Genomic DNA, 27,829 nt, shown 5'->3' on the forward strand with positions numbered 1-27,829 from the left:
ATATAAAATTAGTCTTCTTTGAAACGTGAACAGATTGATGAAACAGAAAAGTTTGATACTCTGATTTGAGATTGTTTAGAGAGATTACCAATTGTTTGTGAAAAGGTTTTTACCAAGTTTTAGCAAGATTGCTTTTGAGCTTTGCTGTGATTCAAAGAACTAATCAATAGGGTTCTGGTGTACTGTGATTCCAGGTGTTTTCTATCCCTGTTTAGGTTCTTGTAATTGTTCATATTACTCTTTGATAAGATGTTGTAAAATCCTATAAAGTCAGTGTGATTTTGGCTTGAGGTGTTGGTTGTGTGCAAAGAGGGTGAGTAGGCTTTGTGGGATTCAAAGTCACCTCTTTGTGTGGTGTGTGTGTAATCTGTGATTGGTTGCATAGTGAAATACTCAATGGTTTGATTGAGGACTGGATGTAGCTCTTGGATAGAGTGAACCAGTATAAACCTTGTGTGCATTTTCTCTTTCTCTTCTCTCCATATCTGTTTGTTATTTTTTGCTGTCATAAACAACCGGTTGAATCGTAATATTAACCAATTATATTTCTGTTATTTGTTTATGTTTGGAAATTTGATTGGCTTTCTGAATTGCTTTTCTGAGTTGATTGTTAAAGTTTCATTCTAAGCCAAGTAATTGTGAAAATCTTTTGTAAACAATTCACCCCCCCCTTGTTTTAGCCATCGATCCTAACAGTTCTTGTGTTTCCTTTTCAATTCTGCACTTTATTCTTCATTTCAATCGGTTCATTTGCTTTATATTGTGTTTCTATTCAGTTTAATGTGTTGTTCTATCTTTCCTTTCAATTTCCGCATTCTATTCTAGTTTTCTATTCTGTATTTTGTTGTGTAAGGAGATGACACTCATGTTCGTGAGTTTGGTTCATCATTTGGAAGGCATTAACCTCTATTGATGTTTCCTTAAGCCTCCTGTTTTTGTCCTTATTGTGCCACACCTAGTCAATTTCAAATCATGTGGTATCAGAGCTATGGTTGTGATCAATTTTTTATTTTTGAGTTGATTGGCACTTTAATTCTGATTTTGTGTTAGTTGATTCTGTTTTTGCTTTAATTGTGTATTTCTTGTTGTTTTCTTTGTTACAAATTAATTGTGTTTGAGTCATTTTGATTTTTGAATCCATATATGTAAGGAGATGGCACTCATATCCATGAGTTTGGTTCATCATTTGGAAGGCATTAAACTCCATTGATGTTTCCTTAAACCTCCTTATTTCGTTCTTAAAGTGTCACATATTAATGAATCTAAAATCAACTCACATCATGAAGGTTCAAGTAATAACAATTAATTTGAACCGAACAAAAAGACAAAAAACACAAAATCAATCGGTCAGCATTCAAGACAATCAAGAAAACTATGAACAACACGGATATTAGAAAAAAATAGAATAAGATCTTACAACCATAGCTCTGAATACCAAATGATGGAAAAACGCTCTTCTTCTAATTGTGATCTTTGTAATTTCTTCTTGGGATGGATGATGAAGGAGATCTGATGAGCGGAAGCATTAAAGAAACTCAAGAGGAGTTTCCATGGATTTGAAGTGGAGTTAGGAATTTATGAAAGTGAGAGGTGAGGCCAACTCACTAGGAAAGAGTCTAGGCTAAGTCTTGAAGGAGACTAACCTAGGGAGAACTTAGGAACAAGTAGAATGGCCAAAATTAGGCAGCATTTCATTACTAATTCCAAGTTAAAGAAATACATGTATAAGAGACTCCTATTTATAGGAGAAAGTCTCTCAAAAACTCTCAAATGAGAGTGTGACAAGTGTCACCACCTTATTGGTGCAAATCCTCTCCATTTAGGAGAAAACATGTGGAGACTCATGCCTTCCTTGCCTACATTTCTATTTGCACCCCTCTTTTACTATTTTACACATTACTTTGCTTTCTATTTACATCTTTCTCTACTTTGGCCCAAAATAAAAGGCCCAAAACATCCTAACTACTCTATACAATTTTTACAAGGCTAAGAAGAAGAAAAAGACTCTACAAACTCTTCATTAAAGTTTAATCTTCGTGTATCTTCTTGGCCGAAAGTTTTGAGGCTGGACGGTTTCCATCAACATGCCTTCTTAACTGGATACAAACGACATATGAAAGAGGAGCGCCTTGGAGTGCAAGAATTTTCTGGAACATTTTCCAAAAGGAATTTCTTGTTGAAATCTTATGGAAGAATCCCAACAGAATTTGGAAGGAAACGCGAAAAATTTCAGCTAAAACAGACGAGTATTCAGTTAGAAAATGATCAAACAGTTTCACACAGAAACGAACCTTCCTATACGTCGTGGCAATGATGAATAAAAAATTCATTGCAAATATTGTTGAACGAATTTGAGGCTCAAATCTCAGCCACAACTCAATACACACCATAAGGAATGTCTGGTAAAAATTTCAAATAAAAACAGTCAAGGAATGAGGTATAATAAGTCCTAAACCGAGAGCAAACAAAACTGAAAAATTTGTTTTTCCAAAAACAGAACATTTTGGCTTTTCTTGCTTATATCTTTTTTTTGTATTTTCTTTTTGGACATGCCTCATTGACTGGATACAAACAACATATGAAAGTACTTTTGTAAGTGTTTTCGGAACTTTTCAGCGAAATATGAACTCATAATAAAATTGCAGAAAGTAGGCCAAAATTTAGCAAATCTGGAAAGATGAGCGCCTTGGTGTGCAAGAAGTGTCTGGAACATTTCCCAAAAATTATTTCTTGTTGAGATCTTATGGAAGAAATCCCAACAGAATTTGGGATGAAACACGACAAATTTCAACTCAAACAAACGAGTATTCAGTTTGAAAATGATCAAACAGTTTTACAAAGAAACGAACGTTCCTTTCAATCGTGGGAATGATGAATAAAAATTCATTGCAAATATCAAACACAATGCAATACACACAATAAGGAATGTCTAGTAAATATTTCAAATCAACACACCCAAGGAATAAGGCGTAATAAGTCCCAAACCGAGAGCAAACAAAACAGGAAAACTTGTTATTCCAAAAACAAAACGTCCTCGCTTTTCTTCCTTATATCTTTTTTCTAGGTTTTCTTTTTGGAAGTTCCACCTTGACTGTATACGAAAGACATATGAAAGTACTTGCGTAAGTGTTTTTCAGAACTTTCAGCGTAATATGAACTCAGAATAAAATTGTAGAAACTAGGGCAAAATATAGCAAATCTGGAAAGAGTTGCTCCTACGAGTGAAAGAATTTTTTCGAACATTTTCCAAAAAGAATTTCTTGCTGAAATTTTATGGAAGAGTCCTAACAAAATTTAGGACGAAACGCGACAGATTTTAGCTCAAAGGGACGAGTATTCAGTTAGGAAATGATCAAACAGTTTCACACAGAAACGAACCTTCCTTTCAATTATGGCAATGATGAATCAAAACTTCATTGCAAATCTTGTGGAACGATTTCGAGGCTCAAATCTCAGCCACAACTCAATACACATAATAAGGAATGTATGGTAAAAATTTCAAATTGAAACACCCAAGGAATAAAGTGTAATATGTCTCAGACCAAGAGCAAACAAAACTGGAAAACTTATTTTTCTGAAAACAGAACGTCATGGCTTTTCTTCCTTATATCTTTTTCTCTGTTTTCTTTTTTGTCGTGCCTCCTCTACTGGATACAAACGACATATGAAAGTACTTGTGTAAGTGTTTTCGAAACTTTTCAGCACAATATGAACTCAGAATAAAATTGTAGAAACTAGGGCCAAATTTTGCAAATCTAGAAAGAGGAGCGCCTTGGAGTGGAAGATGTTTATGGAACATTTTCCAAAACGAATTTCTTGCTGAAATTTTATGCAAGAGTCCTAACAGAATTAGGGATGAAACGCGATAGATTTAGCTCAAATGGACGAGTATTCAACTAGGAAATGATCAAACTGTTTCACACATAAACGAACCTTCCTTTCAGTCGTGGCAGTGATGAATAAAAAATTCATTGCAAATCTTGTGGAAAGAAATTGAGGCCTAAAACTCAGCCACAACACAATAAGGAATGTCTGGTAAAAATTTCAAATCTAACACCAAAGGAAGAAGGCGTAATAAGTCCTTGACCGAGAGCAAACAAAATTAGAAAACTTGTTTTTCCGAAAACAGAACGTCCTGGCTTTTCTTTCTTATTTATTTTTCTGTGTTTTCTTTTTGGACGTGCCTCCTTGACTAGATACATACGACATATGAAATTACTTGTGTGTTTTCGGAACTTTTCAGCGAAATATAAACTCAGAATAAAATTGGAGAAACTCATGTGAAATTTTGCAAATCTGGAAAGAGCAGCGCCTTGGAGTGCAAGAAGTGTCTCGAAAATTTTCCAAAAAGAATTTCTTGAGGAAATTTTATGGAAGAATCCCAATAGAATTTGGGACGACACTTGAAAAATTTCAACTCCAACAGACCAATATTCAGTTGGAAAATGATCAAACAGTTTCATACAAAAATGAACCTTCATTTCAATCGTGGCAATGATGACTAAAAAAATCATTGCAAATCTTTGGAACGAATTTAGGGCTCAAATATCTACCACAACTTAATACTGAAAATAAGGAATGTTTAGTAAAATTTTCAAATGAAAACACCCTACGAATAAGGCATAATAAGTCCTAAACCGAGAGCAAACAAAATTAGAAAACTTGTTTTTCTGAAAACAGAATCTCCAAGCTTTTCTTCCTTAGATATTTTTTTGTGTTATCTATTTGGACGTGCCTCCTTGACTATATACAAACGACATATGAAAGTACTTTTGTAAGTGTTTTCAAAACTTTTTAGCGCAATATGAACTCAATAAAATTGAAGAAACAAGGGCAAAATATTGCAAATCAGGAAAAAGCAGCTCCATGGAATGAAATAAGTTTGTAGAAAATTTTCAAAAATATTTTCTTGCTGAAATCTTATGGAAGAGTCCTAAATGAATTTGGGACGAAACTAGAGTGATTTCAGCTCAAAAGGACGAGTAGTCAGTTAGGAAATGATCAAACAGTTTCACACAGAAACGAACCTTCCTTTCAGTCGTGGCAATGATGAATAAAAAATTCATTGCAAATCTTGTGGAACAGATTTGGGCTAAAAACTCATCCATAACTCAATAAACACAATAAGAAATGTTTGGTAAAAATTTCAAATCTAAACACCAAAGGAATAAGGCGTAATAAGTCCCTGACCGAGGGCAAACAAAATTGGAAAACTTTTTTTTTCGGAAAATAGACGTCCTGGCTTTTCTTTCTTATATCTTTTTCTGTGTTTTCTTTTTGGACGTGCCTCCTTGACTGGATACAAATGACATATGAAATTACTTGTGTAAGTTTTTTCGGAACTTTTCAGCGTAATATGAACTTAGAATAAAATTATAGAAACTTGGGTTCAAGTCAGGAAAGAGGAGCGCTATGGAGTGTGAGAAGTGTCTGGAAGATTTTCCAAGAAGAATTTCTTGGGGAAATTTTATGGAAGAATCCCAACAGAATTTGGTACGACACTCGACAAATTTCAGCTCAAACAGACCAGTATTCAGTTAGAAAATGAGCAAACAGTTTCACCACAGAAATGAACCTTCATTTCAATCGTGGCAATGATGAATAAAAAGTTCATTGCAAATCTTGTGGAACGAATTTAAGGCTCAAATATTTGCCACAACTCAATACACACAATAAGGAATGTCTAGTAAAAATTTCAAATCAAAACACACAAGGAATAAGGCGTAATAAGTCCAGGACCGAGAGCAAACAAAAGTGGAAAACTTGTTTTTCTGAAAACAGATCGTCTAGGCTTTTCTTCCTTGGATCTTTTTACGTGTTTTCTTCTTGTACGTTCCTCCTTGACTGGATACAAACTACATATCAATGTACTTGTGCAAGTGTTTTTGAAACTTTTCAGCGCAAAATGAACTCAAAATAAAATTGTAGATACTAGGGCAAAATTCGCAAATTTGGAAAGAGGAGTGCCTTGGAGTGCAAGAAGTTTCTGGAACATTTTGAAAAAAAGAATTTATTTTTGAAATCTTATGAAAGAATCCCTTAAGAATTTCGTACGAAACGCGACAAATTTCAGCTCACACGAACGAGTATTCAGTTAGAAAATCATCAAACAGTTTCTCACAAAAACAAACCTTCCTTTCAATCGTGACAATGATGAATCAATAATTCATTGCAAATATTTTAGAACGATTTTGAGGCTCAAATCTTAGCCATAACTCAATACACACAATAAGGAATGTCTGGTAGAAATTTCAAATCAAAACACCCAAGGAATAATGTGTAATAAGTCTTAGACCAAGAGCAAACAAAACTGGAAAACTTGTTATTCTGAAAATAGAACGTCCTCGCTATTTTTCCTTATATCTTTTTCTGTGTTTTCTTTTTGGACGTGCCTCCTTCACTGGATACAAACGACATATGAAAGTAGTTGGGTAAGTGTTTTCGAAAATTTTCAGCACAATATGAACTCACAATAAAATTGCAGAAACTAGGGCAAAATTTGGTAAATCTGGAAAGAGGAGCGTCTTGGAGTGCAAGAAGTTTCTGGATCAGTTTCCAAAAGGAATTTCTTGTTAAGATCATATGGAAGAATCCCAATAGAATTTGGGACGAAACGCAACAAATTTTAGATCAAACGGACAAATATTCAGTTAGAAAATTATCAAAAAGTTTCACATAGAAACAAAACCTTTCTTTTAGTCGTGGCAATGATGAATAAAAAATTCATTGAATATCTTGTGGAACAAATTTGAGGCTCAAATCTCAGTCAAAAACTCAATAAACACATTACGCAATGTCTTGTAAAAATTTCAAATCAAAACACCACGGACTAAGGCGTAATAAGTCCTGGACCGAGAGCAAACAAAACTGGAAGACACATTCTTCCGAAAACAGAATGTCCTAGCTTTTCTATCTTATATCTTATATCTGTGTTTTTTTTTTTTGGACGTGGTTCCTTGACTGGATACAAATGACATAAGAAAGTACTTGTGTAAGTGTTTTCGAAACTTTTCAGATCAAAATAAAATTGCGGAAACTAGGGAAAAATTTTGCAAATCTGGAAAGAGAAGTGCCTTGGAGTGTAAGAAGTTTATGGAACATTTTCCAAAACGAATTTCTTGGTGAAATTTTATGGCAGAGTCCTTACAGAATTTGGGACGAAACGCGAAAAATTTTAGCTCAAACGAACGAGTATTCAATTAGGAAATCATCAAACAGTTTGCCACACAAACTAACCTTCCTTTCAATCGTGGCAATGATGAATAAAAAAATCATTGCAAATATTGTTAAACGAATTTGAGGCTCAAATATCCGCCACAACTCAATACACACAATAAGGATTGTCTGGTAAAAATTTCAAATCAAAACACTCAAGGAATAAGGCGTAATAAGTCCTCGACCTAGAGCAAAAAATACTGGAAAACTTATTTTTCTGAAAACAGAACGTCCAGGCTTTTCTTCCTTAGATCTTTTTATATGTTTTCTTTTTTGGACCTGTCTCCTTGACAGGATAAAAACGACATATGAAAGTTCTTGTATAAATGTTTTCAAAACTTTTTAGCACAATATGAACTCATAATAAAATTGCAGAAACAAGGGCAAAATTTTGCAAATCTGGAAAGAGGAGCTCCTTCGAGTGAAAGAAGTTTCTGGAACATTTTCCAAAAAGAATTTCTTGCTAAAATCTTATGGAATATTCCTAACAGAATTTGGGGCGAAACGTGACAAATTTCAGGTCAAACGGACGAGTACTCAGTTAGGAAATGATCAAACAGTTTCACACAGAAACAAACCTTCCTCTCAGTTGGGGCAATGATGAATAACAAAGTCATTGCAAATCTTGCGAAATGAATGTGAGGCTCAAAACTCGCCACAACTTAATACACACAATAAGGAATGTCTGGTAAAAATTTTAAATCTAAACACCAAAGGAATAAGGCGTATGAAGTCCCTGACCGAGAGCAAACAAAAATGGAATACTTGTTTTTTCGAAAACAAAAAGTCCTGGCTTTTCCTTCTTATATCTTTTACTGTGTTTTCTTCTAGGACGTGCCTCCTTGACTGGATACAAATGACATATGAAATTACTTGTGTAAGTTTTTTCGGAACTTTTTAGCGTAATATGAACTCAGAATAAAATTGCAGAAACTTGGGCGAAATTTGGCATATCAGGAAAGAGGAGCGCCTTGGAGTGCAAGAAGTGTATAGAACATTTTCCAAAAATAATTTCTTGTGGAAATTTTATGGAAGAATCCAAAAATAATTTAGGACGACACTCAAGAAATTTCAACTAAAACGGACGAGTATTCAGTTAGAAAATGATCAAATAGTTTCTCACAGAAATGAACCTTCATTTCAATCGTGGCAATGATGAATAAAATATTGATTGAAAATCTTGTGGAATGAATTTGATGCTTAAATCTCAGCCACAACTCAATAAGGAATGTCTAGTAAAAATTTCATATCAAAACTCCCAAGGAATAAGGCGTAATAAGTCTCGGACCAAGAGCAAACAAAACTAGAAAACTTGTTTTTCCAAAAACAGAACGTCCTGGCTTTTCTTCCTTATATATTTTTTCTGTCTTTTCTTTTTGGACGTGGTTCCTTGACTCGATACAAACGACATATGAAAGTACTTGTGTAAGTGTTTTTGGAAATTTTAGCGCAAAATGAACTCAAAATAAAATTGCATAAACTACGGCAAAATTTTGCAAATCTGGAAAGAGGATCCCCTTGGAGTGCAAGAAGTTTATGAAACATTCTCCAAAAATGATTTCCTTGTTGAGATCTTATGGAAGAATCCCAAGAGAAATTGGGACGAAACGCAACAAATTTCAGCTAAAACGAATGAGTATTCAGTTAGAAAATGATAAAACAGATTCACACAGGAACGAACCTTCCTTTCAATCGTGGCAATGATGAATAAAAAATTCATTGCAAATCTGAAGGAACAAATTAGAGGCTCAAATCTTAGCCACAACTCAATACCCACAATAAGGAATGTCTGGTAAAAATTTCAAATTAAAACACCCAAGGAATAAGGCGTAATAAGTTTCGGATCAAGAGCAAACAAAACTGAAAAATTTGATTTCCGAAAACAGAACGTCCTGCCTTTTCTTCCTTATATCTTTTTTCTGTATTTTTTTTTGGACGTGCCTTCTTGACTGGATACAAACGATATATGAAAGTACCTATGTAAGTGTTTTCGAACTTTTCAGCTCAAAATGAACTCAGTATAAAGTTGCAAAAAGTAGGGAGAAATTTCACAAATTAGGAAATTGGAGCGCCTTGGAGTGCATGAAGTTTCTGGAACATTTTCCAATAAGAATTTCTTGTGGAAATTTTATGGAATAATCCCAAAAGAATTTAGGACGACACTCGATAAATTTCAGCTAAAGTATTCAGTTAGAAAATGATCAAACAATTTTACACAGAAATGAACCTTCATATCATTCGTGGCAACGATGAATAAAAAATTCATTGCAAATCTTGTGGAACGAAGTTGAGGTTCAAATCTCAACCACAACTCAATACACACAATAAGGAATGTCTGGTAAAAATTTCAAATCAAAAGACCTAAGGAATTGTTCCTGCCGGTTGACTTGAAATGCCTTTGTGCGCCTACGTCACTCCTTCGTCCAGAATCTTTGTGTTCGCACGTGTCGTTCCTGTGATGAATTCGTGAAAACACAAAGACAAGGGGCACCCTCGAGGCCGTTTGCACTCTGACGCTCAAGTCAGTACTAGGGCTAGGAAACACCAAAATTGTGTAACCGTCGTTGTGTGTGTTAAGCGGCGTAAGGGAATAGCGTACCTTGCCAAGTCTGTTTACCTTACTATTTATAGACTGAAACTAGGGTTTCCTCTTGACCCGAAATGGGCCTTTCTGATGGGGCAGGCCCAACAGTGTTGTTACCTTACTCTTAGGATAACCTAGTGCTTGGGGTCCCTAACTGGAGTGCAACCTCTGACGGGGTGACCACCTGGGCGCCTCCTCGTGCACCTGATCTCTGGGGTCACCCGCCTCTGGGAGTGCCCTAGTTGTTCACGTGCCATGCATGCAGCTCACCCTTGGAACGCGACCCTTACGAGTCATATCTTTCCAGTGGCTCTACACTTTGTGTTACGCCTAAACACGTCATCCACTCTACACGCATGGACCCTCGTGATATAGACTTCTCCTTTACTGATAACTGGTGTTTGGTCTGGGATCCACCTCACGTGGCCCAGCTCTACTGTTTGGGTTCCTGATGTCCGATCTCTCCACACTGTCTAATGGCACGTCGGTACATGTTGATGACCGGTGTCTGACCACTCTTTGGCTCCTTGACAGACGTGTTTCGTGGGATACTGGCTCACACCGCTCGTGGGACCCGCTCACGTGGCACCAACATTACCAGTGGTCAACAACGCCCAAAGACTGGTCGGTACAGGAATAAAGCGTAATAAGTCTCGGACCGAGAGCAAACAAAACTAGAAAACTTGTTTTTCTGAAAACAGAACGTCATGGCTTTTCTTCCTTATATCTTTTTCTATGTTTTCTTTTTTTGACGTGCCTCCTTGACTGGATACAAATGACATGTGCAAGTATTTGTGTAAGTATTGTCGTAACTTTTACGCGTAATATGAACTCAGAATAAAATTTTAGAAACTATGGCAAAATTTTGCAAATCTGGAAAGAGGAGCCTGTTGGAGTGCAAGAAGTTTCTGGAACATTTTACAAAAAGAATTTCGTGTTGAGATCTTAAGGAAGAATCCCAACAGAATTTGGGATGAAATGCGACAAATTTCAGCTCAAACGGACGAGTATTCAGTTAGAAAATGATCAAACAGATTCACACAGAAACAAATCTTCCTTTGAGTCGTGGCAATGATAAATAAAAAATTCATTACAAATCTGGTGGAACGAGTTTGAGGGTCAAATCTCAGCCACAACTCAATACAGACAATAAGGAATGTCTGGTAAAATTTTCAAATCTAAACACCGAAAGAATAAAGCATAATAAGTCGCAGACTGAGAGGAAACAAAATTGGAAAACTTGTTTTTCCGAAAACTGATCGTTGTGGCCTTCCTTCCTTATATATTTTTCTGTGTTTTCTTTTTGGACGTGCCTCCTTGACTGAATACGACATATGAAAGTTCTTGCGTAAGTGTTTTTTGGAACTTTTCTGCGTAATATGAACCCAAAATAAAATTGCATAAATTAGGCAAAATTTTGCAAATCTGGAAAGAGGAGCGTCTTGGAGTGAAAGAAGTTTCTGTAACATTTTACAAAAAGAATTTCTTGTTGAAATCTCATGAAAGAGTCGTAATAGAATTTGGGGCGAAACGCGACAAATTTCAGCCCAAACGGATGAGTATTCAGTTAGGAAATGATCAAACAGTTTCACACAGAAACGAACCTTCCTTTCAGTCATGGCAATGATGAATAAAAAATTCATTGCAAATGTTGTGGAAAGTTCCGAAAACACTTACACAAGTACTTTCATATATCATTGTATCCAGTCAAGAGTTCAAAACAAAAACACAACAAAAGATATGAGGAAGAAGAGCATGGACCTTCTGTTTTTGGAAAAACAAGTTTTCATGTTTTGTTTGCTCTCGGTCAGGGACTTATTACGCCTTATTCTTTGAGTGTTTAGATTTGAAATTTTTACCAGATATTCCTTATTGTGTGTATTGAGTTGTGGCTGCGATTTGAGCCTGGGTTTATGAAAATGCAGGTTTGAATGTCAATTTTTGGTTGAAAATCTGAATTATAACAAAATTATGTCGTTTTAATTTGCGTATCTCGCTCAGGCCAGAAAATTCTCGTTCAAGCCAGACAATTTTTGCTCATACGAGAATGAAGTGAAAAATTGGGTGCTTTTGGGTTTGTTTTCACCTAAGAAAGAAGGAATCTCGCTCAAGCGAGACCCATTTTCGCCAAAGCGAGATTGTATCTCGCTCAAGCGAAAACAAGGTGAATTTTAGGGTGCTCTCGTATTGATTTTCTCTCAAGAGAGATAATTTCCCTCAAGCTAAAAAAACTCAAAAAAAAAAATTTCCTATGAAAGTCTGGTTTATTATTATTTTTTATTTTAATTAAGTATAATTTTTTTATTTAATTATGTGATAAAAAGTAAATAATTTATCTATGTGAAATTTGTGATATATATTGAATTGTTTATAAATTTAAGTTTTTATGTGATTTAATGGTGTATTGATGTGTTAAATGAAGTATGTAATGAAGTGAGAATATGATCACGACATAATATTTTTAGAAAGAAAATATCGTGTTGAGATATTTAGGATAATGTATTGATTTGTGATGTACTCTAAAAAGGGATGATCCTGACTCTATTGATATCTTAGAATCATATAGATGAAAAGTATCATGTGGTGAAGGAGGTTGATATGATTCTGTCTAAGTGTGAAAAAGAACTTGGTCTTTCAAATAGTATGAATTAACCATGTCATACGAGGAGGTTGAGGTTGAGATATTTTTATGTGCATGAATATGTGGATTCACAATGGGTTTGATTACATATGCAAGTCTCTGAGTGATAATTTCAATATACTGGTCTTCTAGAAGTAGAGTCAAATGTCTATGTGTTGTGGGCAGTAAAAGTCTGACATGAGAAGGATAAATTATGAATTTGATAGACACTTAATGGTTTAGTGAAAATGATTTGAAAGTTGATGATTTTATGTTTGTTAATTGAAATTGAAATTGAAATGATATAGAATTTTTTTAGCTAACTTACCATATTCTTTGTTTTGTTTTGTTTTGTTTTATTTATTTATGATGATCGTTTATTTACCTGATGACAGACGACGTTGCAGGTGATAAAACTCCTCAATAAACAATTAAAGGATGTGATGTTTTTTCAAAAATGTGTTTTTAAACTTATATGTATATATTAAAATCTTAAGAGATATATATTGAGATATTTATATACATTTATATATGTTTATATATTAATTATATATTATGATGGAAGAGGCCCCATCACCAACTTTATTGAAAGGCCACCAACATGTCAAATGGAGTCAACCACTAGAATTATGGTCAAGATGAACCAAGAGGACGCATTTTACATGCCATAAACTCTAGTATAGACTTGCATTTTATTTCTTGTCAAAAATTAGCATAGGAACTTTATTTGTAATTTTTCATAGAATTAATTTTGGCACCTAAAACACCAACTCAGGTAAACTTAGAGTTTCTAAAAACCTCTAAATTTACCTAGGCCGGTCTAGAAAGCCCATGGAGGGGGTGAACATACAAACTAGACACACCCCTCCCCATGTGCTCATTTAGGCTCCACTTTTGGGAGGTAATTCATTTGAATTTCCCTTCACTTTCTTTTGAATTTCCAGCCCTCTAAACACTATAAATAAGAGGGTTTGGCTCTTGTATTTGCAAGATTAATATACTTAGTGAATTGCTTCCAAATTGTGCCAATTTCACTTCTTGCCCAAAAAACCTCTTAGGGTAGGCTATTGATCTTCACAAATCTCCCTTACCAAAGAGAGTTGGCCTCACCACTCTCAATCCCTACCTTTCATGCACCTTCAAGGTCACCATAGCTCCTAGGAGGACTTTGTTTCGTTTTCACTCCATGAAGCTTCCGCCAATCACCAACAATTCTACAAACAATGAAGGCACTTCTCCATCATTTGGTATCTAAAGCCATGGTCTTCAAGAGATAAGTGCCTTATTTCGTTTTTGTTTTCGTGTTCATCATTATTCCGTGTTGTCTTCATGTTTTCCATATTGTATTTCTGTTTTTTACATTTTAATTTGATTTAGGTGCTGTTTGGAGAAATTGAATCAGTGCATTGTGTTCAAATTGTTCTTGAGCTTCTAATTTTCAAATTTGTGTAGGATTCCATATACATTTGTGTTGTTGTTCTATTTTTGGTTTATTTGAGTCTTTATTTCAATTTTAATCGGTTCATATTGTGTTGCTTTGAGTCATTTTGAATTTTGAATCCAATTGTGTTTTGTCTAGTTATGTTTCTCCTAAATTGTCATTGATCCTGCCTGTTGACCAGAACGCTGGAACCTGCCTCGTCAAAGGATCGACGTGTGCACCGCTTCAAACCTCCGTCCTTCTTCGAGATCCACCTCAAGAACCTGCAAAAGAACAGAGCGGCGCCGCTGCGGCCGATCGCACTCCAACGCCCAAGTCAGTGACCGAACCACCAAATACTAAGAGCGAGAACGCTCAAGAAATCTCAAGGAACCGTGCAATGTTCTCTCTCACAGTAAGCTCTGGAACTCGCAAGCGTAAAGAGTATAATCTGAACGTGCGTACCTCAGAAAGTTCGTTGAGAACTCTTATATACCTGGTCACTTTCTCTCTCCTGGCAATTACAGACCTGGACACGTGGCTTGCATCCAGTCGTACACGTGCCATCATCTGGAGCCTCCTTGACTTGGGCGCTGCTTCTGACTCTCTTTTTGGCTAAGTTACTTATGCATGGTACTGCCCAGTGCATAGATAACTTGGGAGCGCGATCTATACTGGAATTGGCGAGTTAGGGTGCTCTCGTACACCTTCCCTGTGGTCTCGCCGGCCGCCTTCATAATCTGCACCACCTTCATCTTCGGCGATGTGCTTGCTCTGGCAATCTCCAATCACTTGGTCGCCTGAGTTTACACGAACCTGTGATACCTGGTATGCTGGAGATCGGAGCACGCCAACTTAATAACTAGCGATTACACGAACCCCCCGACTTCCTTCCCTTCTGCAAATCTGGCGCCTTGTCAACACGCCTACTCTGTGGCTTGGTGCCACGTTATCACTTCCGACTACCAGGGCGGTACAGTCATCAATTCAATGTAGTGTTGTTTTTGATAATTTTGGTTTCTTGATTTGCTTTGAATCCAGTTTTTAATCTGAATTTGTTTGATCCTTTGGTGCTTTTTCCTTTTAGATTTGAGTTCATATTTGTGTGTTAGATCCATACAAATTCTATACATCAATTCTATTGTGTTCTTGAAGCTTCTTCGAACTGTTTTTAATTCCAGGATTAGGATCACTTTGTTTTCAATTCTGTGCTGGCTGATTTTACTTATCAAATTAAAATCCGTTGAAGAAAAATTGTGAAATTCTGGATTTATACAGATTGATGTGTTAGAAAAACAAGAAAAAAAGAATCAAATCAAAATACAAAATAGAAAAAAAAATGATAAATCAAATGAAAAAAGTGTACATCCTAGCGCCAAAAGAGACGGTAATTTGACAATATATTTGAAAAATTTATCACAATTATTTGGTACATTGTTTTGGTGTGATTCCAGCACCAAAATTTTTCAGATTCAAAATTCAAATAGCCAGCTCAGCATAAATTTTCGAAGTCACGCTTTTTGTGCCTAAATTTTCCAGTAGTATTGTTTATTTTTTTTAATCAGTTCTAGTGTCATTCTTTAGGTTCAATTTGTGTGCCACCTTTTATTGAGTGCTTATTTGATTGCTTGTCAAATTTATTCAACATTCTTTCAAGTTGTGTCATACAAATTACTCCATTTGTTGTTGTCCTATTCTAAATTTGAATTGTTCTTTGCTTTAATTTGTTGACCTCAAATTGTTGGTTAAAGAATTTCAAAGTGATGCTTGTTAAGTTGGAATTAACCTTTGTGGTGAGTCCATCCCTACTTAGTAGGTACTGTTTTGGAGATTTAAATTGACTAACCATAAGAGGTTAAGGCAAGGAGTTGCAGCAAACAGGATTACAAACACATACAAATTATGGAATGCAGCAAGAAAGAGTAACAAAAGCCAAGGATTGCATAGTTTAGGAAATATGAATTTTACTTTGTAATTCAAGTTCTCTTGTATTTCCTTTGAATTGTAATTACATTCAACTTTGATTAATTAGTGGAATAATTACATATTAGACGGTGAGTGTGTCTTCAATGGCTCTAAGTGTCTAGAAGCCTCACCTTAGGATTCGTCTAGTTTAAAGCTTTTTAGTTGGTAATCTTTAATTTGTGCTTAGTTAATTGTTTTGCTACTTGTTTTATGTTGTTAATTGCTTTGCATTGTTCTCTTTTGCATAAAATAGTGTTTTTCATTCTTAATTGTGATCTAAGTAAATTACTTAGAAAAAGATTTGTGAAAAGTCTTGAGGGATAGATTTTGGCAAGGAAAGACTTGATACTTAAGAGATCCTATTGATCCACCTCTTTTTCCTGGAAAGCTACCTTCATTACTCTCCTTTTCTTTTTTGAGGTAAATTACTTACAACACATAACTTTAACCATGTCTTCTCATCATTCTAATGAAAGTGAAGGAGAGTTTATCAAATCTCTTTTGAAACAACTAGCCTCTCAATCACTTTCATATAGACAAATGGTTAAAGAAAGAAATGAATACACCAAATCCAAAAAAAGTTCGCATGCATCTAGCTCTAGGGGAAATGAGTCATATGGAGAACAAAGTATTAAAATCAATGAATACTACCAATCACCCCCTAGGAGAGTTAGAAAGGAAAAGAAAGAAAGCCCAAGAGAGGTTAGGGTAGATCTACCTCATTTCCATGGCAAAGAGAATGTAGAAATCTATCTAGATTGGGAGATGAAAGTAGAAAAATTGTTTGCTTGTTACAAAGTGAGTGAAGAAAACAAAGTACCCTTGGCCACTCTAAGTTTTCAAGGCAATGCTATGTATTGGTGGACGACCCTAGAGAGAGATAGGCGTCTTCATAAGTATCCTCCCATAGAATATTGGAATGATCTTAGGGGAGCCTTAAGACGTCGTCATATTCCCTCCTACTATAATAGGGAGTTAATGGACAAGCTCCAAAGACTCCAACAAAAGACCATGAGTGTAGAGGAATATAAGCAGAAAATGGAAATATACATGATGAGAGCCTCAATTAGGGAGTCTGAACCCACCACCAGAGCAAGATTCTTAAGTGGGCTTAACCTTGAGATTAGAGATAAAGTTGAACTTTTGCCTTACCAAGACTTGAATGATTTGATTCAACTATGTATCAAAGTGGAACAACAAATTTTGAGGAAAACTTCAAGTTATAGGGAAAACTCATACTCTAACTCTTATCCCAAAGAGGAGTATAAAGGGGAGGAAAGTGTATCTAAAGAAAAACCAAGAGAAACTCCCAAGAATGTAGGAAAAGATGTGCTCACTCCACCCACTCATAGTAGAGATGTTAAATACTTTAAATGTTATGGTAGAGGTCATGTTCAAGCCCAATGCCCAAACCAAAGAACTATGTTCTTAAGAGGGGTAGATGAATATAGTAGCCATGACGATGAAACTAGTGGGGGAGAAGAAAAAGAAAAAGAAAATAGCGAAGGAGCATATCCATGTGAGGGTGAGTTAATGATGATCCAAAGATCCCTCAACAACCAATCTAGTGTGAACCAAGAGACACAAAGAGAGAACATTTTCCATACAAGATGTAAAGTTTTTGAAAATGTTTGTTCTCTCATTGTGGATAGTGGCTCTTGCTGCAATTGTTGTAGCACTAGAATGGTTGAAAAGTTAAATCTATAATTAATACCTCATCCTAAACCTTATAAACTTCAATGGATCAATGAATATGGGGAATTAGTTGTATATAAGCAAGTGAAAGTCGAGTTGTCTATGGAAAACTATAAAGACAAAGTTTTATGTGATATAGTTTCCATGGAAGCTTGTCATATTTTGTTGGGTAGACCTTGGCAATTTGATAAGAAAACTATGCACAATGGTCTTACCAATGAGATTACTTTCACTCACAAAGAAAATAAGTTTATACTTTATCCCTTATCACCTTCACAAGTGGTAGAGGATCAAGTGCAAATGAAAAAAAAAAAAAAGAGGAAGAAAAAATAATAAAAATAGAAAACCAAGAAAAAACCCTTAGAGAGAAAATGGTGTTGGAGAAGAGTGTTCCTTCCCACAAGGTCATTCAACAAGAAAAAAGAATTAAAAACACACTTGAAAATATGTTTCTTGTTGAACAACCTTCAAGCCTTTTAAAAGGAACACATAGAAAAAATCTTAAAGAGGTTAAAAACAAAAATTTAGAACAAGGGAAGAAAAACTTAGAAAAGAAATTTTTTTTACTCCTCTTTAAAGAAACTTTGTGAAAAGTTGCCGAAAACAATAGAAAAACAAAAGGAATGGCAACTTAATAAAATTGATTTTTATACAACTTCTCAAACTGACACATTTGCTTTGTTTGATGATTCCCATAGATGGACATTTGATCTAGGAGGACGAGCATAGTTGTCAAAGCAAGAAAAAGGTTGTTATTCGGGATCGACCCTGTAGATATAAGGATAGATATTCTCAAGAAGGAGGAGATGATGGACACCATCCAGCCACATACATTCCTCTACTAATGACGAGGACGAAGCCTTGGATTTGAGGACAAATCCTTTTCAAGGGGGAGGGGATGATGGAAGAGGCTCCATCACCAACTCTATTGAAAGGCCACCAACATGTCAAATGGAGTCAACCACTACAATTATGGTCAAGATGAACCAAGAGGACGCCTTTTACATGCCATAAAATCTAGTATAGAGTTGCATTTTATTTCTTGTCAAAAATTAGTATGGAAATTTTATTTGTAATTTTTCTTAGAATTAATTTTGGCACCTAAAACACCAACCTAAGTAAACTTAGAGTTTCTAAAAACCTCTAAATTTACCTATGTCGGTCTAGAAAGCCCATGGAGGGGGTGAGCATACAAACTAGACACATCCCTCCCCATGTGCTCATTTAGGCTCCACTTTTGGGAGGGAATTCATTTGAATTTCTCTCCACTTTCTTTTGAATTTCCAGCCCTCTAAACACTATAAATAAGAGGGTTTGGCTCATGTATTTGCAAGATTAATATACTTAGTGAATTGCTAGCAAATTGTGCCAATTTCACTTCTTGCCCAAAAACCTCTTAGGTTAGGCTATTGATCTTCACAAATCCCCCTTACCAAAGAGAGTTGGCCTCACCACTCTCAATCCCTATCTTTCATGCACCTTCAAAGTTATCATAGCTCCTAGGAGGACCTTGTTTCGTTTTCACTTCATGAAGCTTCCGCCAATCACCAAGAATTCTTCAATGAAGGCATTTCTCCATCTAATTAGATGCATATTATATTAGATTTTAGATATGAAAATTTAGTAACGTTACACTTTTTACTTTAAAATAATTAAATAACATTTTATTAAAAAATAATCACCACAACTATTTTTTAATATTGTTCTTATAAAATTATATATATACTAAATTATATTATTTTAATGTCTTTAATATTACTTTAAAAAAAATTATATATATATATATATATATATTAAAATTATATTATTTGAATATCATAAAAATACGAATATACATCTACTCCTTATATATGTTTTCGCCAGTAAATAATAGTGTAAACAGATTTAATGTCTGTGAAACAATTTCAAATATATAGAATATGTTTTCTATTTTCATATTCTAAAATTTAAATGTAATTCTTAAATGTTTGTTAGCATTGATTATACACAAAATAATAATGATATTTTTGAAAAATAAATGTTACATTTAAAAGTGATTTTCAGTAAATATATAATTAATACATGATTAAATATATAACTAATACTGATTTTAATTAAATATAAAATTAGTACATGATTAAATATCTAATTAATACTATGTTATGGTTATTATCAATGTAAGTTTTCTATTTATTATTATTTAAAGAACTTAAAAAATGAGTTTAAATTCTAGAAAATCTAAAAGAATATATTTAAATTTTATAAAGACAAAAACAATGAGAAAATCTTTTGGATAACATGTTTAATATTTAAAATAATTTATAATGGCTCACCATGTTTCATTCTAAATAAATTAACACATGCAGGTAGAAGAGAGAAGTTTTCTTCTGTTGCATATTTTTGCTCATCTAAACTGAAAATTATAATATATGCAAGCCGCTACTGACTCGATAACTGCGTCAAGACTTTTTAATTGGAAAATTTTCAACTTGCAAAACAAGCAGAAATGACAAAGATTTTTCAACTTCAATAGCGTAAGAACTGCACATTCATGAATAAAAAGTTCCAAAATATAACATTCAAAACACCCAAATTCTAGCAGCAGCAGCACATGTTTTTGAAAAAAGAAAACTGACATATATATCGAATAGATTATGTGATCAGCCAATTACAGCAATGTGTGGCAACTAAATAACAAGGCTGTTCCACAAGCTACAAAGCAAACAGACCAAAGAACCTAACATAGTTTAATTTTCTAGAAAGAAATCAGATATTCAGTATCATGTAGCAGAGGGTCAGGAACCAAACTACATGATAAACATTTGTGACTAAACTCGTTTCCCCTGTGAAGTGAAACAAGACTTTCTGTATATCTAGCAGCCCTTATAGAATCATATTTTCCATAAACCTGAAGATCCCTTGTTTTCTCCGAATCATAAAGCACCAATCTTTCGTTGTTGTCCTTCCAAAGAAACCGATTGCTCCCATAAAACCCCACGAGCTTGTAAATAACTTGCACGGGTCCTACACTGTATAGCTTCACCCACGACCCTTCGTTCCAATAATCTCTCATCACCCACACGTCAAAGTACTTCTCTGACCCTCTCACGGGGTAAACAACAACACCAATTGAAGCAGATTCCTCAAAGGGTGCCAGAGTTGCAAACTTCTCGTCTGAAGAGTCACGTATTCTTGGCACTTTTATCTTCCTGAAGGACTCATTGACCATGTCAAATGCTAGAACAACGTCTTCTGAGGCACCTGACTCTTCAACAAACCCCCACCAGTGGCAACAATTGTTGGCATAAGTGTAGACCCGAGAAGAACCCCAAATTTTAATTGGGAGTGGGAGAGCAGCATCAACTTTTCTCCAAGAGTTGGAGTTAAGGCTATACAACTCAGCTGTCCAGTACCCAACTTGTCTTTCATCTGTTTCCTTCAACCAAAGGTCTTTGATCACAACAACTTTGTAGTCATTTCTTCTGGGGTCAAATCCAAAGCCTGCATAATCTGTGAAAGAATAAGTCCCATGAGGACTTGTGAAAGGGGATTCAGGCAAAGCCTTGAACTGTCCCAATGAAGGGTTCATCAAGACATTAGGATTGCCTTCTAGGAAGTATATGCCATTGCAAGGACCCATTATTTCGGTCCAGTATTTGTGATCAGAGTTGTGCTCATAGGGAGGGTTCAAAACATCGGAGGAAAGGAGTTCTTTGGGGTCATTGACGTTCCAAGAAAGGACAGAGATGTAAGTTTTGAGGCCAGAAAAAAAGGGTCTTCGAATGACCAAGAGATGTTCCTCTTGGCTCTGAAGATTGTTGTAGACAACAGAGTAATTGGTAACAAAATGAGGATCAGTTATGAGATCAAACCAGGATTTGCAAACGCACTTGCATAGCAGCAACACCTTCGCTGGCAACCTTGAGAACACGTTGGACACCAATTCTCGTGGCAAATGCTCCATGATATGGTCACCTTCTTTGAGCACTTGCAAATTGCAAACTGCGAGTTTGCTCCTTCTCTATTCTGATTCAGAACATGTTCAATAGGCAACTAGACAGTGACTAAAACAAAGTATATTCATTGTTTTTCTATCTCTTCATCTCTAAACTAATATGCGGGTCAACTTTGGCTGTCTATAAAATATCTTCAATTATAAAGGTATTAATGAATGAATGGTAGCCAAACGGAATTCAATAGATATTTTGTGGATTTCATTTTATATTTTTCCTATTACATTTATTGCTTTATTTCACTGTTTTAGCTGTGTGAATTACCTTCAATTTCCAATCCAAGTCAGGAGTTCTTAACGAGGCGTAATTAAGTTTTAATTACCTTCATTTGCAATTGAAGTCAAAACTCACAAGTATTCTGTTAGTTTGTTTTTTATCACTAATAAGATAGTTTCATACTAATTTATGTATTATAGTCTTCAACTTATCAATCACTTGACAAAAAAATAAAAAATATTTTTAACACTTAATAAAACTAAAAAATTAAATTAAAAATATCAAAATTTAGAACAAAAAATAAAACTTCGTTAAAAATTTTAATTACTATAAATTTTGTATTTTTGAAGTTATAGAAAAGGAAAATAGACTTTTTTTTATATAAGAAAGGAAAGGGAAAAATTTGTTTTGGATTTCACATTTTTTTTAGCTATGTACTTGTATGGATTATTTATAGTAAAAAGCAATTATCAATATTGATAGAGACTTTGAGCATATCCAATGGAACTATTCTATATTTAAAATAGTGGTTTTAAGATTCAACAATGAACTATTTCATTAACGAATACAAATCACTATTACTTAATAAAATATAATTATTTATTTATTTTTTTCATAAAAAATACTTAAAATTTAAAATTATTTATTTAGATTTCATTGAAATGGGTAGATTTATTTTGAAAATATAAATTTTTACTTTTATTAAAAAGAAGAAAAGTTTGTAATTTGAAACGATGTTTTTTATTTTTATGAAAATAAAGAAGTATTCAAAATTAGGAAAGAAGTTTTATCTGAAAAAGGAAATATTTAAAAATTCGAAGAGACTTTATTTTTTTAGTTTTATTTAGAAAAGAAATCAAAATTTAAAAAGATAATTGAAAGGGTATTTTGCTTTAAATAATATGATTTTTTATAATTTTTAAACGTAAAGCTAGAAAACGAAAAATTAGTAGATATTTAAATGTTTACTAATTTTAGGAGAGGCATTCACTCAAGTTTCAACAAGTCAATCAACAACACACAAAATAAATGATAATTGTTTAGACAACATAAACTTATGCAATGGAATCTCACAAGTTTTTGCAAACTATCTTTTCCAACGTTTTGTATTTGAGAGTTGTTGATTTCTTGTCTTCCTCTTATTGAATATTTTAAATTCAATATCATAAAATTTAAATTTAATTTGGAGAAATAATCATCAACTATAACATTTCTTAATACTTACGGGTGGAGTTTTGAACAATTTAATAGAAAAATATCAATGTACTTTTCTCTAAAGGTGTAAGAGTGAAAGTTGATCAACTTCCCACTTGTATGCCTATTTGAAGATAGATAATTTGAAGATATTTGCTTTCATTTAGGACGATCATCAATACATTAACTTCTAAACCTTACTCGATTTCTTCATACAATTTAGATCTTCTTTAATTAAGATCACATATTGATGGAAGCATCTCCGGAGTAGCGGAAGATTTAGAAAAATCTTAGAAATCTTAGAAATTTTTCCATGTTTCTTAGAAGAAACTCAAAACTAGGGTTCGTCTTTCAAGGAAGACGTCTTGGAAAAGATCCCTTCAAAGAATACTTCCATTTTAGAGACATTCAAAGAACAAGAACACAAACAAATATCCACAGTCAAATTCAAGTTCAATTTAAAAGCAAGTGTTTTCAAAAGGTAATGAGCTCTATATATAGATGGGGAACCCTCTTGCATTTCATGATTCAAAGGATGTGAGATTAAATTACAAGAGCATATGTACATGTTCAAAAGGGAAAAACCATACAAAGAAGTCCCACATCAAGTAAGACTTTATGTTTTTAATCCTTTATAATCTCTCCTCTTGTATAATTATTTGCATAAAGTGGTGTGAGCTTGTAGTTGTGTGTTGACTAGGATTTGTAGGGATTTTTTACGTCTATAGAAAATTATAAGGGTTAAGTCTTCTTCCATGAGGAATGTTGTGTTCCCTCCCTCTGGTGTTGTGTCACATTAAATGCACATGACAATTATAACATGTTGATACAACCTAAGAAATGTGTATTAAGGGTTCTTTGTTTCATAATAAATGCCCTTAAATGTCTTTATTCTCTATGATTACACACTTTAAAGTGTAATCTAGTCCTGTTCAAACTTAACAACACACATTATTACTAATATAGCTAATCATGAGTATAAGAATTCAATCAAATTTAAATTATTTTTAATAAAATAAAAGTGTGTTAAAGACAATGCTTTAGTAAAGATATTAGTCTATTGATTATTTGTTTTAACAAACTTAAGTTCAAAGAGATTTTCTGGACATAATCATGAATGAAGTGATATCTTACTTTTATATACTTAGTCTTAGAATGTTGAATAAGGCTTTTAGATAGGTTGATTGTATTAGTGTTGTCACAATATACGAGTATATTATTTTCAAAACTGTAATCTTTCAGTTGATACTTTACCCATAGAAGTTGAGAGAGGCAGCTTATAGATGACATGTACTTTGTCTCTGTTTTAGATAAAACGATGAAGTTCTTCTTATTGCTTGGTCGAGAAATCATATAAGGTCTAATGAACTAACATTCTCTAGTTTTGTTTTTTCTGTCAATAGGATTTCTAGAATAGTCTATGTCAAGAAGCCTTCTAACAGGTTTCTTATAGCACAAACACATTATTTGACCCCACAAGATGCTTTGAGATCCTTTTTAAAGCCTTTAAATGAGACTCTTCAACATTTAATTGGAATCTTACTCATAGACAAATGTTATGAATTATATCAAGTATACTAGCGGTAAGGTAAAGAAGGGATCCGATCATACCTCTGTAGATCTTCTTATCTACTTTCTTACCATTTTCGTCCTTGTCAAGTGAGACTTACACATGCATGAGAGTCTTCATAAGCATTGCGCCCGACATGGTGAAATTCTTCAACATTTCTTTGATATACTTATGTTGATGTATAATAATACCTTTTTCTCTATGTTTGATCTACAAGTTAATAAAATTCAACTTATGTTTTCTTAAAGCAAGATGGTTTCAAAAGGACCCCTATAGAATACGAGTCTATATAAGCTTGAAAAGTGAGGAGCTTAGAGATTTTGAGAAAGAATCTCCCTCCATATCCTCTCACATAGAAAAGCTTTACATTGGTGCAACAAGTTTGTACTTCTTAAGGCCAACACAACAATACTCACCCAACAATGTGACCATGATTTCCTTAAAGAACTATCATTTGAATTTTGGAAAACTTTTAAAAGAATTCAGCAAAAAGTAACTATAATTGGGTTCTAAGATATGCACACTACAACTTTAGATGCTATCCAACCTAAGCTTGATTATAACATACCATATAGAGAAAAAGTGTCTAGAAGCTAAGTTGAAAAAGAAGATAGAGGTAGATTTGTTAGCAAGGTAGGAAGAAGTTAAAGCTCTAATTGAAGCTCAGTCTCAAGTAGAGGCACAAACTAAAGAAGATGAAGAAGAAAGAGTTGTTGCAAAAGCTTTAGGCAGAATCATACAAAGGTTGAGGTGGGTGGAAACTGTGTAATTCTTATGCAAGACATTTTGTCAAGCTCCCAAGGTGATGTGAGTTGATTTTAGATTGATACATTTTTTAGGTTACTCTTTAGATTAGCTTTTTGAGATTAACAATTTAAGGTGAGAACCCAAAGAAGATCCCCACTGGACACGAACTTAATCAAGTGGTTAAGTAAGTGTAAAGGTTCACTTCTAGAGGGCAAAGAGAAAAACACAATATGGTGAGTATGATGAGATGGTTGCGGAAATTAAGAGAACACAATGATGATGATGACAAAATGAATACCAAAATTAAAGAACATAACAAAATAAAGAAGACATGGGAGGTGGCGCAAAAGAAAATAACAAAAGAGAAAAGATGAAAGGATGAGAAAGCTTATGGAGTAATGGACAAGAATCACACCACTAGGAGGATGGGATACTCCAAGATGATTGGTGAAAGAGCCGCCAATTAAAGTTCTCACACACTCAAGATAAGACAAACTATAAGAACTCTCAAGTCTCACTAAAATACTCCCGCAGAGTTTCATTACTATATTCAAATTCAATGTGTGATTTACAAGAGAGGAGACACCCTATTTATAGATATGAGTGCCTTAGAGACGGAGAAAGGAAGGGTAGGGGTGTAAATGACTACAAGCTTCTAGAAACTAGGTTAAATGGGAGCACATGGGGGAGTCTTCTAGAATCTACGTCAAAGATGAGCACATGGGTGAGTTTTTATAAGCTAGGTTATTGTGGGCTTTGGCATAAGCCCAATTTACTAAGTACACCCTTTTATAGCTTATTTTTCTAATTGAAGCTCGAAGTGAGCCCAATTTATTTGCTTAACTTGTCTTGTAAGAAGACTAGAAGAAAAAACAAATGGATTCTGGTTCATGTTCGGTTCTTCCTTTGTTGAGGCTCTTCTGAGATTTGGTGGAGCCTTGTCTTGTGTCTTGTGAAGAGTATGTGGTGTCCTTAGTCATCTATTTGTCGAGTTGGTCTGTATCACAAGGCACTGTCAAGATCCCAAGGCTTAAGCCCATCCATGTTGTACCTGTTAATAGTCAACCCAAAAATATGGTTTACGAAATACAACTTCTAATCCAATATGTGTTGTGTTAAGAACGTCTTGCCACTACAATATAATTATTGGCCATGGTAGAGCACCAAACGTAGAGGATAAAGCAAGATGTGTGTACTTTAGCATATCAAATCTAAAGTTTCTTTGTCTTGCTTCTATGAACTCTCAACATACAACCTACTAAATTTGCTCAGTTAGTTGAACTTGCTACCTAACAAACCTCTAGTCAACAACAACAACCATGACCACTACAACCATGGTGCCAAAAGGTGGATAAGTTAGAAATGTTGAATTATTGAACATTTTCTTTCTTGTATATGTCTTATGTTGTCATTTTCATAACATTCATAAACATGTATATTATGATTATCCTTTTTATTCAATTTGTGCATTATTTGATAATACATGTGTTCATGTTTTGCTTATCATTATATCAATTATCGTTAAGTATTTGTTATCATGAAAAAGGGGAAGATTATTGAAACCTAAATGGTCTAATCTTATAATTTCCTATAGAGTTTCATGGTAATAAAAACTAAACAAGCTATATATATTATTGTTACATGAACCTTTTAATGTGGTTTTATGAAAGTTAAAGTGGGGTCCAAATAGCAAGATAGGCTAGAATAGGTGCCTTTAGCATAATAGGGGGTCTAGTTATCATTTTAGTTTGTTTTTTTTACCTAGTTTCTAGAAGAAGTGGCCTAAGGTGTGGTTTTGACTTAGTCAAACCCTAAAGGCAGCCCTCTCACACATTTACCATCCTACCCTTGTTTCTTGTTTTCCAAGGCACCATCTCCTATAAATAGGGAGTCTTCCTCCTTGTATTTTCAAGTTGAATTTTATAGAAGAAGGAAAACTTTGTTTTGTGTTGTGTTTTTATTCGTATATAAGATAAGGATGATGTAATATGTGTGTGGAAGAAAGAGAAACTTCCACTACAAGAAAAAAATGTTTTAACGGAGGTTATTTAGCGGAGGATAATATAACCCTAGAAATTAATTTAACTAACGGAGGTTTTTGTAACATTTATTAAGTTCCAAATGTTTATTCTAAAACCTCAGCAAAATAATGGAGGTTTTTTTAACCTTCGTTAAATTCCAAAGTTTATTCTAAAACCTTAGTAAAATAACAGAGATTTTTTAACCTTCGTTAAGTTCCAAAGATTTATCATTTTTCTCCATTACTTTCCCATTTTTTCTTCTTTTATCACTAAAAAAATTATTTATCAAAAACTAATATAACCTATATAAATTTAAATAAAAAATATTTTTTTAAATTTTAATTAAATTACAAAAAATTTTCACACAACCTCTACAAAATACCTAAGGTTTTCTCAAACCTCCCTAAATAAATATAATTAATATTTTCATCTTCCTCTTTGTTTCCCACCACATACTCACGACATCTGCATTGCTACGACGCCAACCATTACACTTTCATCAAAGAAGCCATAAAAACCATTCTCCATTTGTTGCTCCAGAGAACCTCCTTTCGCCTTTGCTTTACCACGAAATCTGTATTGGTCGGCAC

General features: G+C 34.2%; 1 protein-coding gene across 1 annotated transcript; it reads right to left on the bottom strand.

Annotated features, from left to right (window-relative positions):
• Window positions 1-20,092: 20,092 nt before the first annotated feature.
• Window positions 20,093-21,667, bottom strand: LOC137825649 (F-box protein CPR1-like). The gene has a single exon (XM_068631373.1). The coding sequence runs from the start codon at window positions 21,440-21,442 to the stop codon at window positions 20,234-20,236; it is 1,209 nt and encodes a 402-aa protein (XP_068487474.1). The 5' UTR covers window positions 21,443-21,667; the 3' UTR covers window positions 20,093-20,233.
• Between the last annotated feature and the right edge of the window lie 6,162 nt (window positions 21,668-27,829).

The sequence above is a fragment of the Phaseolus vulgaris genome, chromosome 8 (genome assembly GCF_000499845.2).
Source record: "Phaseolus vulgaris cultivar G19833 chromosome 8, P. vulgaris v2.0, whole genome shotgun sequence".
Lineage (NCBI taxonomy): Eukaryota > Viridiplantae > Streptophyta > Magnoliopsida > Fabales > Fabaceae > Phaseolus > Phaseolus vulgaris.

Bases quoted from the DNA above. Each gene is read 5' to 3' on its own strand.
- LOC137825649 (XM_068631373.1), bottom strand. From the start codon at position 21,442: ATGGAGCATTTGCCACGAGAATTGGTGTCCAACGTGTTCTCAAGGTTG.